This window comes from Lipomyces doorenjongii, assembly GCF_038497915.1.
Source record: "Lipomyces doorenjongii strain NRRL Y-27504 unplaced genomic scaffold V1508scaffold_39, whole genome shotgun sequence".
In the NCBI taxonomy this organism is placed as follows: Eukaryota; Fungi; Ascomycota; class Lipomycetes; order Lipomycetales; family Lipomycetaceae; genus Lipomyces; species Lipomyces doorenjongii.
The window spans coordinates 105,555-122,794 of record NW_027118106.1 but is presented as its reverse complement, the minus strand read 5'-3'; the positions used below and the strand labels follow the sequence as shown (position 1 = coordinate 122,794).

Here is a 17,240-nt window from a genome sequence, read left to right as displayed (position 1 = left end):
CTGTCTCAGATTCCCGAAATTTCAAATTCCGGAGAAGTCCTGAACTACGGCACTGAAGATGTGATCCACCATCAGCGCGTCAATATACGGTCTACATAAAACGGATGCCAAACGCGACACGCCACGACTTTGGTAAATGGCCGGGTAGCAAACTGGACAAATTATGTGGCCGGGTAAACTGGAAGAGAACCACAACCCCTCTTTCTTCAAAAAACAGCGCCTTCAATCAATATTGCCGTCGCGGATGTCGTGAATGCATATGGCATTTTATCATATAAAATATAATTACTACAAGTTTTGACAATTATATACTTATGAATGATACCAAACGGTCAGCTGTCTCCAGATGTTCCCCACACCGTCGACAACAAACCTCGACGTCTCACGAGTTTACGAACCGGCTGAGGATACTTTCCTGTTTTTAGATCTTTTACAAGAAGAGCTTCCATTCATCCAAAAGCGATTTGCGGCAGCAAATGCACCCACGCCTTTAGTAGTCGAAATTGGTCTCGGAAGCGGTATAGTCACGACCTTCTTTCATAAGAACATTCTGCCAGACGCACTCTTTATCGGAACGGACATAAACCCTTACGCGTGCTCTATATCAAAAGAAACATCAAAAGAAAATGGAGACACGAGGTATTTCGATGTGTTAAGAACGAATTTATGGGATGGTCTGCGACCTGGATTGGTGGACGTATTACTTTTCAATCCGCCCTATGTACCAGATGAGACCGTTCCGTCTATTGAAAATGCTGTCAAAACCGATGATTGGTTAGATTTTGCCTTACTGGGTGGCTCAGATGGGATGCAAGTCACGTCAGCTGTGCTGGATCGTTTAGAAGAATTCCTGAATCTGGCGCGAGGAGTTGCGTACATTCTGTTCTGCAAGAGGAATAAGCCAGTCGAAGTCGCCAATTCAATGAGAAACAGAGGGTGGATAGTCGATATGGTGAACGAGAGGAAGGCTGGATGGGAAGTTCTTAGCATCTGGAAATTTAGAAAAGTTAAATAATTTCGTTAATGCATGTCGGGCCTTGGTAAAAACGGGTTGATTATGTTGGCATTTATGGACATTATCCGGGTCTATAACACTAACGCATACAGAACCAGGTTAATTATGCACGTATAAAGAAATGATCCCTCCTAATTACAGGCAAATACACCCAACCAAAATAAATAAAATCATCCGACTCACAGACAAACAAGAACGTTATATCTTGCCACCTACCAGACCACTCCAGTACTTATATTAACATGCAGCACTACTACTGCCAATATGCCCAGTCAAGTTCACGCAAACAAGTCCGCATAAATCTCATCTTCCAGTGCGTTAACATCTGCCACACCAAGCGTATAGACTCTCTCGTAGCTCGCAATACTCAAATGACTGAAAAATGTCTTCAATTCGGCGATGTTGTTCAATTTCTGGCCAATTAGCATGGGACGTCTTATTGCTCTCTCAGTCAAAGAAACGGTCGATATGTCCTACATAATCTTTAGCAAACGAGAACAATTCCAAATCAATCTGACCGTAGCACATACAACTGCCATAGCTGTACTCATTGGCACACCTAGAAGGAGTGATAGACGGTCAATCAGAGGTAGTGGACTAGCCTCAGCTTTTGGAAATGCGGCTTCTAAAGTGTCCTTAATAAACAGCCAGTGGTGGCTAAATATGATAGTCAGTTCCGATATCATGAATTCCAACAATAAAGACGTACAGTTGAAACTCTTCAGATCCAAGTACCAGAATTGTGTCGAGTAATTTGCAACCCGCGAATACACCCTGCAAATTCTCAGGGCGCAGATTATTTGGGTCACTATTCGTCAACTCCGAGAATACATCCTGAAGTTCTGTGTATATGAAAGTCCAGAACATAGGTAAATGAACCGCAGAGGTACGCAGAATGATGGCTCTGAGGCAGAGGAATACATCGCTTCGAATTGACTCACACACTGACGAGCTGACTAGCTCTGACAGCTTATCTAGAGTCTCCTTTAAATTCATAATGAATTGATCCTTGTCGCCACACATGTATGCAAACGCAACTCGTCGTAGATTGAGGCGACGCATGATCGACTCCTGATCAGACCAGCCGAAAAGTGCGTTCGTATTGGATGAATGAGACGATACCCGGGAAATGAGATCTGGCATTCGTTCTTTATCGTTCTTGAGCCACTGCCGAAGAATATCTCTCCACTTCGGTCGAAGAGTTTCGCTGATGGTGAAAAACTTGCCGTCATAATATGCATCTGTGACTGACGCCTTCCATGCCTTTTCCGTGCCTGGAATTTTGGTTACTTGATATAGCACCTCGAGTACTGCCGCATTTGCACTTGATGGGAAACTCTTCGACTTCAATGCAGGTGTAATAATGCTCGTCCCCAGAGTTGTGCATGCAGCAAGTACCCTGTCACTCTCTAGGAGAACTTTCTGCAAGCTTGGTACAACACGCGCCAATGCTCGGCATAGTTCGTCTTGTGAAAACTTCGGTTTAGGATTTGGAGCTTCAGTTTTCTCGACCGGAGTAAATGGCGTTGCTAAAGTCGATGACAGAGACAGCTGCTGGAATGAAAGTTGTGTTTGCAGCGCCAGAGGTTGTGGGCTCAGCGCAATGGTTGTCGCTGCGGATGATGCCGTTACAGAAGTTGGCGTTTGCGTGCCATCAGAATCTGAGTACTTGTCCTTCTCGTTCAGCGACAGTACAGACGGTTCCGGAGTAGCAATGCCCGAAATCTGGCGCGCCGTCACAGCTGAATTAAGGAGTTTCAAGAACATGTCCTACGAAATAATTAGACACCACTCCATCAACTTCGTCCAATCAGAACACATACCGCCAATTCCTTTCTTAGCCTTCTCTGCTCACCAAAGTTTGTAAGATCTACCTTACTGCCAATGATGGAAATAAATACCAGTACGCTTGGTAGAACGTGCCGATATAAGCCGACATTTGCCTGGACATCTTTAACGAAAGTCATGCAATCCATCCATATTTCTTCAATAGCATCATTTTCCAATGAGTTGACATAATCGACCAGGAACTCCAGTAGCTGATAATCTGCAATATCTGTTGTTAAACTAGACTTCGCAGATGCCTCTAAAATAACTGGGTTGACTCTGCTATATATTGCGTTCAGGACATAAGGCAATGTCAGTTTAGGTCGCGATCCGTCTAAGACGTGAAGAAGCTTAAACACAGGGGTCGTGCGATGTAAATCGATAAGAGTCTCAAGACTCTCCAAAGTCTCAGTCATATACAAACGCTCTAAAATTCGTCGAGCTCGATATTTCATGCGCGAAGAGATATACATAAACGACTCGTTGGATGCAGAATCCGGATCATTCTGAGCGCCTTTCGCGATTTCTTCGCCCCACAGCCAAATGGCATGGCAAATTTTTATACAATCCTGGAAACATAGCAACACGGTAAGGCGATTATTCGCAGCCGCACTTCTAGCTTGTGGCGATTCGACAGAGAACACTCCCGAAATAACGGTTCCAAAAAAGCCAGGTTCTACCGGCGTTTTCGGATTCGTAGCCTTGGATTCTTCGTCGAGAAGCTTATCATGTGCAGCAACCATGATATGCTCCAATCCATGCATCAATGCAAACAATGCACCCTCAGATCCTGGGAGTGAGGTCGATGACTTCGAACAGTAAACTACCTTCAATTCTTCAAAAGTCTTCTTGACCTGGCTGCAAAAGCATTCGACTACAGGAATCAAAATCTGAAAGAGCACATCGGAGAAAAAAGGTAGGCAGTCCACTAAAAACTTCACCCAGGAGTCTAACACCGGCTGATTTTCGTCAGTTGAAATTCCATCAATAACACACTGTATAAGGCTAGATGTAGGTGTGCGGGCAGATGTGCCATCAACGGATGAACGTAGCTCCACAGAATCGCGCAATTTAATAACACTGTCTTGGTGGACATTTGCATTTTCAGATGTACCATCTCCATAATTGACCTTCAATGTCCGGAACAAAACGTCCAATATCAAGGTCTGAGTATAGATATCATTTTTATGCAGATTGGACGATAAACGAGATGTCAGGGCCTGCTCTACCGCCAATTCTGGAGCCACCGGTTTATCCGGGTTCATTAAAATGACGTTGAGTAGTTGAAGAGCACCACGTAAAACCTTTGAGAGACTTTCTTGTAACTCCGACGAACTATCTGGGGGGATATCGTACTTCAATGTACGGAGAATAACGCGAATAAAAAAACCTCTATACGAAGGATCTCCTTCTTCTAGTCCCATGTGTTGCAATAAATTGCTCCTCGATGCATCAACACTGATCATATCCGTACCTAGGGATGCACAAAGGCTTGGGGGTCCCATTGCCAAAATATTAGTCAGGGTCTTCAAATAATACAAGAACAGTTCAAGGTCGTCATCCTCGCCGAAGGAATACTCCTGACGTCGCAAAAATTGCAACTTCAAGATACGAGAAACTAAAATGCCGTACAGCCTATTCGACGTGGACGTAGCTCCAAGCATTTCGAGCCATGCTAACGATATTGATCGCAAGGGAGAGTATTTGTCCTCTAGTGAATCCAACATTAGAAGCAATGGCCTCGTCAAGATAGCTTCGAAATTGGCATAGTCAACACTATGGGCCCACAGATTGATAAATGCATGACCAGCTTCCGGTTTCTCATAAGCCTCGGCAACCAAGTTCGAAATAGCTGCCTCAATCCTGTGATCCTTGCATTTGCTCTGAAGATCCCATAATGACGTAACAGATTCCACATGGTACTTTCCAGTAGGTATGCTTAAGTAATTCCAATGCTTCATTCAGAGTGTCAACAAGTACTTAAACGATGAGGACCAACCCTGAAACATATAACTTACCAATTCCGTAAAACTTCGAAGAGACATATCGATTTCTTGTCTCGTCATGCCGTTTCTTTCAATAACGACCCCCAGGAGCCGCGTAGCGCCATATAAAACCTTGAAGGGAACATGGACTGTAGGTGTCAATCCTAACAATGCTTGTACCAAACCATCGTTTCTCCACATTGTTTCTCCGGGAATCTTAGTGAGTAGGTTAACCGCAAAAATGCTAATATCTCCCGCATCGGGATCAAGATCATTTAGTGTGGATGTGACAAGTTCCGCTGTAACGTTCAGGAGAATCCACGATATGGTGGCCGGTAAATATGGTGGAGTAGACGGTTCATCTGGTGAACGCTTGTAAAACTGTGCAATGCGCTCTAGCGTCTCAATGCCATTGAATGACTGCATCTCGGACTGGACGGTGGGAAGTAAAGCACGAGCAGGAATAGCCTCTAAAACTTCGCTTGCCAACTCTAGCCAAATTCTGCGGTTGAGAGATTGCACCTGCTTGCGGAGAATAAACAACGTCACCAAGATAAGTGGCAGGTGCACAATAACCATCTCCTCTTCGCGCACGTTAAAAGTTCGGACAATAAAAAGCAAGAGATCTAAATCGTGCTCTGTGGTAATAAGGTTGAATCCATCGCCCCAAATATTGCCAGCCTCCACCCCATCAAAGAAAGCGCTGGCACTCTTAAGGACTTCCTGATAGTGGGCATCTGACTGTGCCTCATTCTTGTACCTCCTGACGCTTCGGACGATAGGTATCAAAACCTCGGGAACAACAAGGCCACCAACCTCCCAACGATCCATCAAACTTAAGCAAATACGATATGGCCTGGCTCTGGAGATTGGATCAGGGGAGACAGATGATATAAGTTCTTTGAGGCCACTAACTAAAGACGTAAGCCCATATTTCCGAAAATACTCAGAACGACTTAGTGTGGAGGGCGATTGAGAGTGATCTGAAGGAGGCTCTGGGCCTAGCAACCAAGTCCACAATCTGCGATTTAGCGACATATCACGACGTAGGACGACAGACGATGCTGAAATAACAAGTAGTGTGAGATCATATGGTGTCACAAGATTTTGCAGTATCCCACTCTGTAGTTGTAGATTACGGACAAGCAACTCCAGGAAACCTCTCTGAACTAGAATCTGCTCGTCTTCGAGCCCTTTACCCAAAGCTCTGACCATAAGACCCGGCTCGGGTTTGACAATAGCTATAAGCTCGTCGGACAGAGATTCCAGTAAAGCCTCCTTGGACTTGTCATCCGGTACTATACTCAACGATGGAAATTTTCTAGTTGCATAAATGATTCCTCCGAGGCGCCTATCCTCCGAGCTGAGTATAACCAGAAAGAAGCATTGCCAAAAGTATTGATCGTCGGCAACGTGGGAGCGAAAGCGATCAATCAAATTAAGAGTGTCAGTAAATGACTCGCTGGTCTCGTCGTCAATTCCAGGCAAGAGAGCAAGCAACAATGGGCGGACAATTGGTCGCAATGATTCTGCTGGAATTGGAAGGATGTAGGACTCCATTATGTGCAGTAGATGTGGCTGATGTTGTCAGTCGCATACTAGCAAAATGCCATATAACAACGCACCTTGACATTGATGCTTGCGTAAGACATCAGTGGTAGCAATCCCGGGACCCAGATGTGGAGTTCATGGCTCATCTCGTCTCTCTGTAGAAACAAATTAGCGAGTAATTGACGAATAATGAACTACTTAAACCCTACCCCCAGCACTCCAAATATATACCCATAGAGTTCTAATGCCTTTTGGTGAACGCCTGATGGTAGATTCGGATGAAGGGATTGTGCAAGACGATTGGCGATTATAGGCGAATAAGGGATCTGTTGAGAAGTATGGGATTGCAATGCCTGACGCAAGCGAATGTTAGCAAATCCGAATAAGATCCCAAAAGACGCCAATATCATAGATTGCATACTCTTAGCAGTTTACCAAGGAAAGAAATATAGTCTGCCCATTCTTCAACACGCTCGAAAAGGGCCAGCGCCCTATCGATATTCGCAGCGTAACGCTTATATTTCGGATCCTTCTTACGAACGGCTTCGATAAAATTAAAACTGCCCAAGACTAACTACTAGAGAGGATACAATGAAATCCAAAGTCCTCAATTCGTAAATACTCACAATCGTCAGACTTCGACAAAATGAATGGAAGTGGCGATATAGTCTGGAGGATGGAGGACGCAGATGGAGGAGTAGGCGCCATAGTCGAGTACGATTCCGCGCTGTCGTGACGAATGAAAGATATGCGCGATCAATTGGAAGAAGCACGGCAATAAAAAGCAGCAGTACTAGACCGCGCAGTACGCGGGAGATAGAAACGACGGGATCCGATACGACTACGAGGTGCGAGAAGAGAGCGATCGCGTGCCTGAATGGGGGAGAATGGGTCAGGCGGGTCAATGGTTCTCCAGGGTTGCGAGCGTTGAGAGCGAAACTGTTCATATTGCGGCGGCTGGCCTTCTGCTTTTCCAGTTACACCCAATTGAGCTTATCTTTTCCATAGATTCCGGAAGGCTGCGCCAATTGTGGCGGAAACCTGTGGCTGAAACCGACTCGTGTTCCTCCTGCCTACGAACAGCTCGTAGCAGTCATGAAGCCCAGAAACAGGATTCTAATTGCTAATTCCACATATAACGTATTCTGCTTTCTAAAGTCCTCGTAATGGTGGTACAGTCGCAGAGATCGTAGTGACGACTCGCTCGGGTTCGGGTTTACATGGCGAGTGGACTTGAATAGTCTCAGGGTCAGGGCTTTCAAGCCAGAATCAGATCGGGCAGTCACTCTGGGTATCATATATCCGTTACTGTTCGCTGAGCACCAATCCGCTTAGCGCAGCACGAAGCCATTCGTTCCTTTTTTGATTGTTAGTCTCAGTATATACGGCTTTTGGCACTTGCCTTTGATCTCTGGTGCGAGCACGACCGCTGCCGACGACTCTCAATGGCCGCCGAGCAGCCGTCGATAGTTGTCTCCACCTCCGACCAATTGGCCATCACTGCTGCCACGGAGCCGTCAGTCCCAGTCGAGCACACATCACTTGCAGTCATTGATGACTATATTCTTTCACCAGATGTACTCGAAGAAACAGGCAGACCTGCATCCCCAACTTCTTCACTAAGTTCAATTTCCCCCTCGCACAACTCGTCAGACCTTATTGGTCTTTCCAAAGCATTTCCCGTTCGGCTACAGTCCAGAGCAACAACAGCTCTGTCTTCCTATTCTGTTCCCGTCTCTAATGGTGCTGGTGCTGGGACAACTGCGTTGGCGACAACTGCTGCTTCAACCGCTACGGTGACTGCGGCCGCCTCCCCACCGTCGACCGCCTCTTCTGAATCGTCGGTGCCGACTTTAGCTGCAGACGCCGTTCAATCACCTCTTCAAGGTTCCAATACCGGTTTGCCGGATATCAAGTCTCTCTTAGGCAAGATCTTACACGATTATGACCCATCGGGCCGGCCACAGAAAGCGACGTTCAACAATTCGTTCATCGAAACTGATGTCGACGATGATTCTGTCACGGTATTCGATGACTACAACGTCGAGAATGAAGACGACGACAGAGAACATGACGAGTTAGAGCGTTTCCTTTCGCAGAAGAAGCAGTATTTCTTGCTATCATACGCAGGAAAGCCCATATTTTCAATGCATGGAAATGACGACCTAATTTCGTTGCATATGGGCATCATACAAGCACTCGTGTCAGGTTTCGAGCAGCCTTCTGATGATTTTCCGTTGGACAATACACGTGATGCATTACGATTTTTCACGGCCGGAACAACGTCTTTTGCGGTAACGGTCGAGGACCCATTGATTTTGGTGGCTATCAGCAAGCTTGGCGAAACCGAAGGTCAATTGAGAACTCAACTTGATGCGCTTCATACGCAATTACTGTCAGCATTGACAAAAGCTCAGATTGTCAAAGTATTTAAGGGACGGACAAACTTTGATCTACGAAAACTTTTGGATGGTATAATAGAAACTCTGGGATAGCTCGGAATGAACGTATGCTGACGATAAATGCAGGAGCTGAGACGTTTCTGCGCTCGTTAACCCTCGAGATGGCGTTCGGATCTCCGGCTATACTTTTGAATTCTATTGAATGTTTGCGGTTAAGAAATAGTGTCAGAGATCGGATAAATGTATCTCTGTTGAAAGCGCGGACGCCATCACTTCTTTATGGACTTATCATGGCGGACGGTCGATTAGTTAGTGTCATTCGCCCAAAACGCCACAGTTTACACCCACCAGGTATGCTCTGGCTCTCCCTGAGGTATTAGATTGCTAAATTATGTAGATCTGCAAGTCATATTCTCTATGCTCTTCCACAACGCAACCTTCCATGATGGGCGTGAGCATTGGATACCAATTTGTTTGCCGAAGTTCAATAATCGTGGCTTCCTACATGCATACATTGTTTTCTTCCGGCCAAAGGCTGCACTGATTCTTATCAGCGCCAACAGAGACGCCTTTTATGAACTGCGAAAAGCGAAGGAAGATATCTTAGAGAATTTTACAGAGGAAAACTGTATGGCGCCGATCGACATGGCAGTCCAGCTGGGACGATATCGGACGGCGGACATTGGGGCGCCAGCAATCCAGCATTTCCTTTATAAATCGCGGTCTAACGTGCAGTTCACGATGCCAAATTACGAGCCTCACTTTCCGGATCGCAAGTCACAGCATGAGCTCATGTGTTTGTACAGACGACTACATGCTGCAATTCACACCAAACATACTCATCTCAAAGTGCTGTATATTAGCCGAGGAAGTGCTGTTGCACTTGCGTGGGCAACTCATTCATTTGAAGTTTACTGTGTTGCCAGCGAGCAGACATCAAAGGCGACCCTTGCACAGGGAATGGACACCATAATAGCATGGATTAAGCGTGAAGAGAGCAGACTTTTCATATCTAATGGTGCTGTAAGTGGGCTTTCTTTTTCATCTAAAGATATATATGCTTTGCCGTCATTTGCCCTATATATATAGTTTGTATATACCAGTGTCAGAGTCAACAAGTGAGATATTGTATGTCCAGATCTTGCAGACCATTCACATTTTTGGGACATATTTGGTGTAGGGGAAGTTTGGTTAGTCTAATATAGCCTTTCATTTGATTGGCACTTCGGAGTGTTCCTGGCGTTCGGCATGTTGTTGTGAGTTTGCAACTTACGCTTATTCAGGTGTTTTGATCGTGTGCAATGGTCACATAGTAGACTATATATTCATATATCTTGAAAAATTTGGAGGTGCGACATGCAGTAAGATACAAAAGTTTCATTACATTTGATTTTTTCATACTGACGCGGGTCATGGTCAAATTTTGGTGTTTGTTCATCTTGGGTTCCCGGAGTTGTCTTACCATATATCATTTAACATGTATAATATGAAATAACTACGTCCTTAGTAGATATGTATTGCTTAGTTGTGGATCCTCTCTGGTTTTTCTGGGTATGGAGTGTATAATATGTGGTTTGTATCAGAGTTGAGCCGTCGATTAAATGTTGCCATAATACACAAAGCATATACTATATGCATGATTATTGTTCTGCAATGCGAAATGGACATGCAAGCGTCAGCGCTGATATCACAAAATATAAATCTAGTTAGAGCCGCAGTTATAGCCGAGGAACCCGGCACAATATACATGTAATCCCCAGCTCATACGTTCAGACACTAGTGGTAGTGCTGATGTCTCAAGTAACTACTAAAAGTTAGGAATCGAATGGCCTTCAACAAACCCTTGATTCAGACATACCCCGCGAATCAACCCCTGTAATGGCCCTCAACGAAACGTCGCAGTGGTTGCTGTTTTGGTGATCCTTCTATATTGTCCTTTTGAAACTCCAAACCTAGGTCTACCAGTTCTGCTCGCTGTCTTCGTAGGCTTCGTTTTCGATTTCGGTGCGCTGGATTTAGATGCAGAATTGACCGGCTTCGGTAGTGGTCTCGACTTTTTCGCCGCTCCGTTTTTGAGAAACGTCAAGGTCAGCTTCTCGTTGCCAGAGAGTAAACCAACGGCTCGACTTCCGGCACGCAAATATGAAGAAGCATAGCCAGACTTGTTGACTATAGCAGACTCCTTTAAAATGCTCTGAGCCACTAAGTGATGAAATATCCGCTCCATATCGGTCCGCTCAACATCCTTCCCCGCGGCATAGCCCGGTACACTATTATGGCCGGCACCTTGTATCTTCGCCGTCTTTGCTCCTCGGAAAACATCCATACAATGTAGCATCGTGACATTGTCATCTTGGATGGCCAGAATTGTCCGGATAATAGTTTTTGTGATTCCTGTGATATCCCGCGTTTCGAACTCACACACAGTCGCTATCCGGCAATTGTCACATTGATTGTGACAGTCCTTGGAATCAAATTTCTCATTAAAGTACTGTAACACTTGATGCCTTCTGCAATCGGTTTGATTCTCGCAATACTGAAGAACCTGCTTTAAGAAGGTTCGCTGCTTTTCTTTCGTGTCATAGTCGATATCTTTGTCTCTGTCGATCATAGTCATTATTGACGTGGCATCTCTGTACGCGTAGTAAAGTATGCATTCTGATGGTAATCCATCCCGCCCAGCTCGTCCAGTCTCTTGGTAGTAGCCCTCCAGATTTCGCGGCAATGTGTAGTGGACGACAAACCTAACGTCAGCCTTATCAATCCCCATGCCAAAAGCCACGGTTGCACAAATCGCCTGATAACGTCCTTCTTGCCAGCCAATCTGAACCTGTAGACGCTCATCCGGGTCCATACCGGCATGATAGTATGTAACTTTGAGCCCAAGCCTGTTTAGTTTCATTGCCGTCTCCTCGCATGAGTTCTTCGAGTGGCAGTAGATTATGCCTGATTTCCCCGGATATTTGACTTTCATCAGCTCTTTAATTTCTGCCAAAACGTCCCGTTGCTTATCTCGCACTTCGTAGTAGAGATTTGGCCTATTAAAGCTCTGCGTAAACAATGCACAACCTGTGATGTTAAGATTAAAGCCAACGTCAAGTCGTACACGTTCGTTCGCTGTAGCCGTTAGCGCCATAAGAGGCACATTTGGGTAGTCCTTCTTAAATTGTCCCAGTTGCTTATAATCTGGTCTGAAATCATGACCCCATGAACTAACACAATGTGCCTCATCAATAACAATCCGCGCCAAACAATCCCTGTGGTACAGTGAAGATATCACATTGCGCAGCTGCGAATTGGTGGTCAGCATTTCTGGTGAGACGTAGAGAAGCGACAGATCTCCACTTTTCAGTTGCTGAAATGTGTTCCTTCTTTCGCCTGCATCTCCACGAGAGCTCACCATGGCGGCCTTAATACCCTTTTCCAACAAATGCTCTACTTGATCTTGCATTAGGGAAATCAAAGGCGATATGACAATGGTTGTGCCCTTAGTCTTCCCGCCGTACACAAGCGCTGGTAGTTGATAACACAGAGACTTTCCACCACCCGTGGGCATCAGTACAAAGACGTCTTTCCCCGCCAAAGTTGCATTTATAGCTTCTAGTTGATTGTGCCGGAATCCAGGCAGTTTGAATACATTGCGGAGGACCGCGCAGACTTCTCGAGACCACTCATACCGCATCTGCGCATTACCGCTGTCGTAGTCACCTATGTGAGCCATTTGCCTCGCGGGATTCACGTAAGAGTTACCAATATCACTATCACTATCATCAAGCACGGTAATCTGGTTCGATAATGCTGATTGCGTGGAAGGAACTTGAATTTCGGGCACGTCATCTGCGACAGTCAATGGCTTTGCAGGAGAACTGCCTAAATACTCTGATCCCAGGTCGAAATCAAGTCCCAAGTTAATATCGTCATGAATATCAATAAACTCATTTCCGTTGGTCGTCGGAGTTGAGGCGTACTCGCCACCATTCTCACCGTAAATATTGGGCTCGAAATCAGCATATTCAGGTGATGGAAGTGATTCCAGACATATGCCGTCATGATTGGTTTGAAACCCAGCAATCTGTTCATCGTAATGTTGTGAGCCTTGATTATATGGCACCGACTCTTGGCGACAGCTACTCTCATAATTTCGTAAATTCGCTTCACAAGTCTGCCAGACTGCATGCACGCGATTAAACTCGGGAATCAGTTGCTCGTACTCTGCCTTTCGCTCGGCTTCAGGCTTCGACCAATCCGTGGCAATAGCAATGCTCTGTTCAAGAATAGCCATACAAGTGCCCATAATAGACAGAAGTGCGTCCTTCAGGCGCTCTTGCGTTCTTCTGTCGACTGATTCTCCATATTCCCTGTTCGTTTGCTTGCCGCTCGGATTCTGCTCTGTTGAGGCCAGAGCGGTCTCCAAGGTCGAAGAGGCAGCTTTCGCGTTAACATTAACCATATTTCCTGACATTTCGTCAGCGAATAAGTCGTCCAAAGATATCCCACACTGCTCTTTGCTATTCCCCTCGGCCACAAGGTCAGGATAAGTTCCGGGGACCATATCCACATCAACAAATTCATCGTCGGAATCCGGAATTTCATGTTCAAAATAATTCATAGCTGCGGGACGATTCTGTGGAATGGTAGGCTGGTGCGCACCTAAGCTACTGACATCTTCGGCCGCCCTCGCGCCATGTCCTCTCCTTGACCGTAGCCTCTTACTTGGCGATTTCCTCGGCGAATCGCGAGCACGACGAAGAAAAAGTTTGTCCGCTTCAGGATCATGGCTGGTATCTTCAATACCGTCGCTTGAAAGATCTATTGTGAGAACAGATGGTGGAGACTCCGATATGACTTTCAGCGCCGGCGTCTTTAAATCTGTGATCAAATTCGTCATTTAGCTCCTAGTTTCTTTATCTAAAATACGTCTATTACCTTTCCGAATATTCAGGATATTATAATTTGCTGGAGTCAGTGGCTGAGTAACGGAGACACTCCTATTGCTGGAGGCCGGCTCGCATATATGAGATTCAGTCTGCACTAAACAGCTGGTACTTCTTTGCGACGAAACAGATTTATCTCTATCGATAATCAACAACGACCGTGAAGGCATTTCCGAGTTCTCCGCACAGGCTTTATCTTCTACAGCCTTTGGCAGAAGCTGTAATATCGTGCCAGGAATCACGGCGGAGACGCTGATTGTTGGCCCAATATCGGCGAACTGTGGAGTGTGAGCTTTGGCGTCAATAAGCCACTGGATATGGCTCCTCAGATTATTCTCAGGATTACAAGGCATTCATTCAGTAATTAGGAGACTGTGTGGGCTTACTCCACGTAATTAATGGTGGAGTTTCGTAAGTTTGTTTACATCGAATTGCATGTCGTGGAGCGCGAAACTGGGAACGTGTCGCTCACGTGATGTGGATTTTGCCGGCCCTAACCTCTCATGCAGCAATGCTACTACGTTTATGCCTTATATACTTGCCGACGCTGGGTTTAAGCATCGGTAGATTCAGCCGCGTCTTGTTCGGACTCTGAGACCGAGTCAGCAAACTGAGAGGCGCGAGATTTCATTTTTCCAAATAGTAGATCCAATTGGTTGGTGCGTGATCGTCGATTCGGTCGTATTTTTATTTATAATTTGTTCATCACGCAAGGTATGGATGCTATTGTTGCGAGATATTCTAGAACTCCAGGTGTTGCGCAAGGTGCCCCGGAAGATGAACTATATGACATGTCGGCACCCTCATCATTACCGATCCTGAGTTTACCACCTATTGCACAGGTAATTTAACCGAAACTACTCAGTGAATAATATCTGACTATTGATAGCCTACAGCTTTCTTGCGAGCGCATACTGATGATGCATCGAATCCAGATTGCAAAATCAAGATCGCACATGGTACTACAACGTTGGCGTTCAGATTCCAAGGTGGTATCGTACGTAGCCCTATATCGGCTTTCCCCCAATAGACTGACTAATTCATTTATAGGTAGTTGCCGTGGATTCGCGTGCTACGGCCGGTAATTGGATTGCATCCCAGACGGTTAAGAAAGTCATTGAGATCAACCCGTTCTTGCTTGGTACAATGGCTGGAGGCGCCGCCGATTGTCAATTTTGGGAAACATGGCTAGGCATTCAATGTCGCCTTCATGAATTACGAGAGAAGAGCCGAATCAGTGTTGCTGCCGCAAGCAAGATACTTTCGAATCTCGTGTATTCTTACAAAGGAATGGGCTTATCTATGGGTACAATGATTTGCGGATACACGAAACTTGAGGGTCCAGCAATTTACTATGTCGACAGCGATGGTACTCGCTTGAAGGGAGACATGTTTTGTGTTGGATCTGGCCAAACGTTTGCGTACGGTGTTTTAGATAGTGCCTATAAGTGGGATCTATCTGTGGAGGAGGCTCTGGCGCTTGGTAAGCGGAGCATCTTGGCGGCGACTCATCGGTAAGGCTTCTGCATTTTATGACTGTACAACGAAATTATTTCTAATAGTATTAATATATAGCGATGCGTTTTCTGGAGGTTCCGTGAATCTTTATCATGTCAAAGAGTCTGGTTGGACTTACTATGGAAATCACAATGTGGGAGAACTATTCTGGAAGACGAAAGCCGAAGAGGGATCGTTTGACAATGTGCCAACTGACTTCACCGCTGATGTTTAATGTAGCTATTGCTCTCGCATAATCATGTCTGTTATATATGGCATAGCCGTTATATTTGTAAAGTAGTATGTTATCAACAATAGTGAGGTATGCCGTAAATACTGTGGGTTTCGTGTCGTTCGCTACGTAGCGGATCCATCGACTAGCCCCCGACCCTGTCATGGTCAGCAACACGGCGCCTCCCATCAAATAGGAAATCCACGCTTTTAAATTTTATGTTACTATCTGATTAGGATTGATTTTGGAAATGCCTGGATTTAATTTTGACAACTATCAGAGAAACAATTTTCTGGCTGCCAAGGGTTATCCTATTCCGAAGGCAACGTCTACAGGTACCACCATTGTAGGATGTCGATTCGATGGTGGTGTTGTGGTATGACTGATTTTCTCTGCGTTTCGTTTTATTTCACAGTTTATATTAACGACTGCAGATTGCTGCGGATACTCGTGCAACTGAGGGCGATATTGTTGCAGATAAAAATTGTGAAAAGCTACATCGGATCTCCCCAACAATTTGGTGGTAAGTGCCAATCGAACTTTTGGATACGATCATACACGTATTGTGCTAAACAATAGAATATAGCGCCGGAGCTGGAACAGCGGCAGATTGCGTATGTATATTGGTGAGACGTTTAGCTTCGCAATCTCACTCGATGGATTAGGAATTTGTGACACAATTAATGTCATCCACGCTAGAACTTCATGCTTTAAGCACCGGCCGAAAGCCTCGAGTTGTCACTTGCCTCACTCTTCTCAAACAGCATCTATTTAAATATCAAGGCCATGTTGGTGCATATCTGATCGTTGCCGGTGTTGATCCGACAGGTAATCGCTGCAGCTGTTGATGAACTGTGGCTGATTGTGATGCTGACCCTGTTGAAGGACCTCGCTTGTTTTCCATCCATGCTCATGGCTCAACTGATGTTGGATATTATCTATCATTGGGATCTGGATCAATGGCGGCTATGGCTGTTCTTGAGACTAAGTGGAAGGAATCACTAACTAAGGAGGAGGCGATGTCACTGTGCGCTGAGGCCATTGAAGCAGGTATCTGGAACGATGTATGTTGTGCAACAGTATCATTACCACAGCTATTGCTAACATCCCTCTAGCTTGGATCCGGATCGAACGTTGATATGTGCGTTATGGAAGTCGATAATGTATGTTCGTGATTGCTAAGTTGTTAACGTCCGATACTGACTTGTTGGACTTAGCCTGCTGTGCTATATCGCAATTACCGTACCCCAAATGAACGCTCCACCAAAGAAAAATCATACAAATTTACAAGAGGTACTACTGCTATTTTGAAGGAAAAGGTGCGACCGGTTGTCGATTCAGTCCCCTTCGATATTTTTGAGGAGACTATAATAAAGGACGATGATAAGATGGAGATCGATACCTAAGTTATAGAATCGGCCGCAGGTGAATTATTCTATGTAATTCTTAAATGTATTTATATTGCAGTGATATGGCATAACTACTTATATGAAGCAAATTGAATTTGAACACAGGCCTTGGACTAGCACTGTTCATTTCAATGACAATGTGTCACATGATGAGATATTCTATCAATTATTTGATTAAATTGCTACACTTAACTTATGTATTTCTATGACGGTCTTCAGAGTCCTGAATATACGCAGATAATCATATCCTTACTGGCACATATGGCGCCACAGTCATTGACAGTCATTTGAGATTGCTCAACTGTAGTGGCCTTCAGATTGCTGCGGCTCAAACGCGCAGAGACCGAACTTAAACGGGTCGGCCATCGCAAGTTCTTCTAGACTTACG

General features: G+C 45.2%; 6 protein-coding genes across 6 annotated transcripts; 4 read left to right on the top strand and 2 right to left on the bottom strand.

The window, feature by feature from the left end:
- Positions 1–219: 219 nt before the first annotated feature.
- V1508DRAFT_373114 (S-adenosyl-L-methionine-dependent methyltransferase) lies at positions 220–1,188 on the top strand. The gene has a single exon (XM_066937522.1). It carries the CDS (start codon positions 347–349, stop codon positions 1,013–1,015), a length of 669 nt encoding a protein of 222 aa, XP_066794769.1. The 5' UTR covers positions 220–346; the 3' UTR covers positions 1,016–1,188.
- V1508DRAFT_449231 (Dopey, N-terminal-domain-containing protein) lies at positions 1,137–7,086 on the bottom strand (the record flags this gene model as incomplete). Its single annotated transcript, XM_066942468.1, has 9 exons — positions 1,137–1,488; positions 1,546–1,672; positions 1,725–2,785; positions 2,839–4,797; positions 4,861–6,405; positions 6,453–6,533; positions 6,588–6,731; positions 6,800–6,921; positions 7,005–7,086. 9 exons carry the CDS (start codon positions 7,084–7,086, stop codon positions 1,294–1,296), a joined length of 5,316 nt encoding a protein of 1,771 aa, XP_066794768.1. The 3' UTR covers positions 1,137–1,293.
- A 737-nt stretch (positions 7,087–7,823) lies between these two features.
- V1508DRAFT_357062 (trafficking protein Mon1-domain-containing protein) lies at positions 7,824–9,869 on the top strand (the record flags this gene model as incomplete). Its single annotated transcript, XM_066937017.1, has 3 exons — positions 7,824–8,850; positions 8,907–9,131; positions 9,178–9,869. The coding sequence occupies 3 exons, from the start codon at positions 7,824–7,826 to the stop codon at positions 9,867–9,869; spliced, it is 1,944 nt and encodes a 647-aa protein (XP_066794767.1).
- A 490-nt stretch (positions 9,870–10,359) lies between these two features.
- On the bottom strand, positions 10,360–14,126 carry V1508DRAFT_420760 (uncharacterized protein). The gene is made up of 3 exons (XM_066940795.1): positions 13,707–14,126; positions 10,639–13,649; positions 10,360–10,584 (listed from the first exon to the last, which is right to left on the bottom strand). The coding sequence occupies exons 1-2, from the start codon at positions 14,065–14,067 to the stop codon at positions 10,666–10,668; spliced, it is 3,345 nt and encodes a 1,114-aa protein (XP_066794766.1). The 5' UTR covers positions 14,068–14,126; the 3' UTR covers positions 10,360–10,584; positions 10,639–10,665.
- A 304-nt stretch (positions 14,127–14,430) lies between these two features.
- On the top strand, positions 14,431–15,446 carry V1508DRAFT_357054 (nucleophile aminohydrolase; the record flags this gene model as incomplete). Its single annotated transcript, XM_066937015.1, has 4 exons — positions 14,431–14,556; positions 14,604–14,711; positions 14,765–15,228; positions 15,290–15,446. 4 exons carry the CDS (start codon positions 14,431–14,433, stop codon positions 15,444–15,446), a joined length of 855 nt encoding a protein of 284 aa, XP_066794765.1.
- Positions 15,447–15,600: 154 nt separating this feature from the next.
- On the top strand, positions 15,601–16,958 carry V1508DRAFT_185409 (nucleophile aminohydrolase). Its single transcript, XM_066936143.1, has 7 exons — positions 15,601–15,819; positions 15,878–15,966; positions 16,030–16,057; positions 16,109–16,271; positions 16,329–16,507; positions 16,559–16,606; positions 16,661–16,958. The coding sequence occupies exons 1-7, from the start codon at positions 15,694–15,696 to the stop codon at positions 16,847–16,849; spliced, it is 822 nt and encodes a 273-aa protein (XP_066794764.1). The 5' UTR covers positions 15,601–15,693; the 3' UTR covers positions 16,850–16,958.
- Positions 16,959–17,240: the final 282 nt, after the last annotated feature.

Excerpts from the sequence above, each read along its gene's own strand:
- V1508DRAFT_420760 (XM_066940795.1), bottom strand. The coding sequence starts at position 14,067 with ATGCCTTGTAATCCTGAGAATAATCTGAGGAGCCATATCCAGTGGCTT. Across the intron at positions 13,650-13,706 it reads TATCCTGAATATTCGGAAAG|ATTTAAAGACGCCGGCGCTG; the intron begins GTAATAGACGTA and ends ATTTGATCACAG.
- V1508DRAFT_185409 (XM_066936143.1), top strand. The coding sequence starts at position 15,694 with ATGCCTGGATTTAATTTTGACAACTATCAGAGAAACAATTTTCTGGCT. Across the intron at positions 15,967-16,029 it reads ATCTCCCCAACAATTTGGTG|CGCCGGAGCTGGAACAGCGG; the intron begins GTAAGTGCCAAT and ends AATAGAATATAG. Across the intron at positions 16,058-16,108 it reads CTGGAACAGCGGCAGATTGC|GAATTTGTGACACAATTAAT; the intron begins GTATGTATATTG and ends TCGATGGATTAG.
- V1508DRAFT_373114 (XM_066937522.1), top strand. The coding sequence starts at position 347 with ATGTTCCCCACACCGTCGACAACAAACCTCGACGTCTCACGAGTTTAC.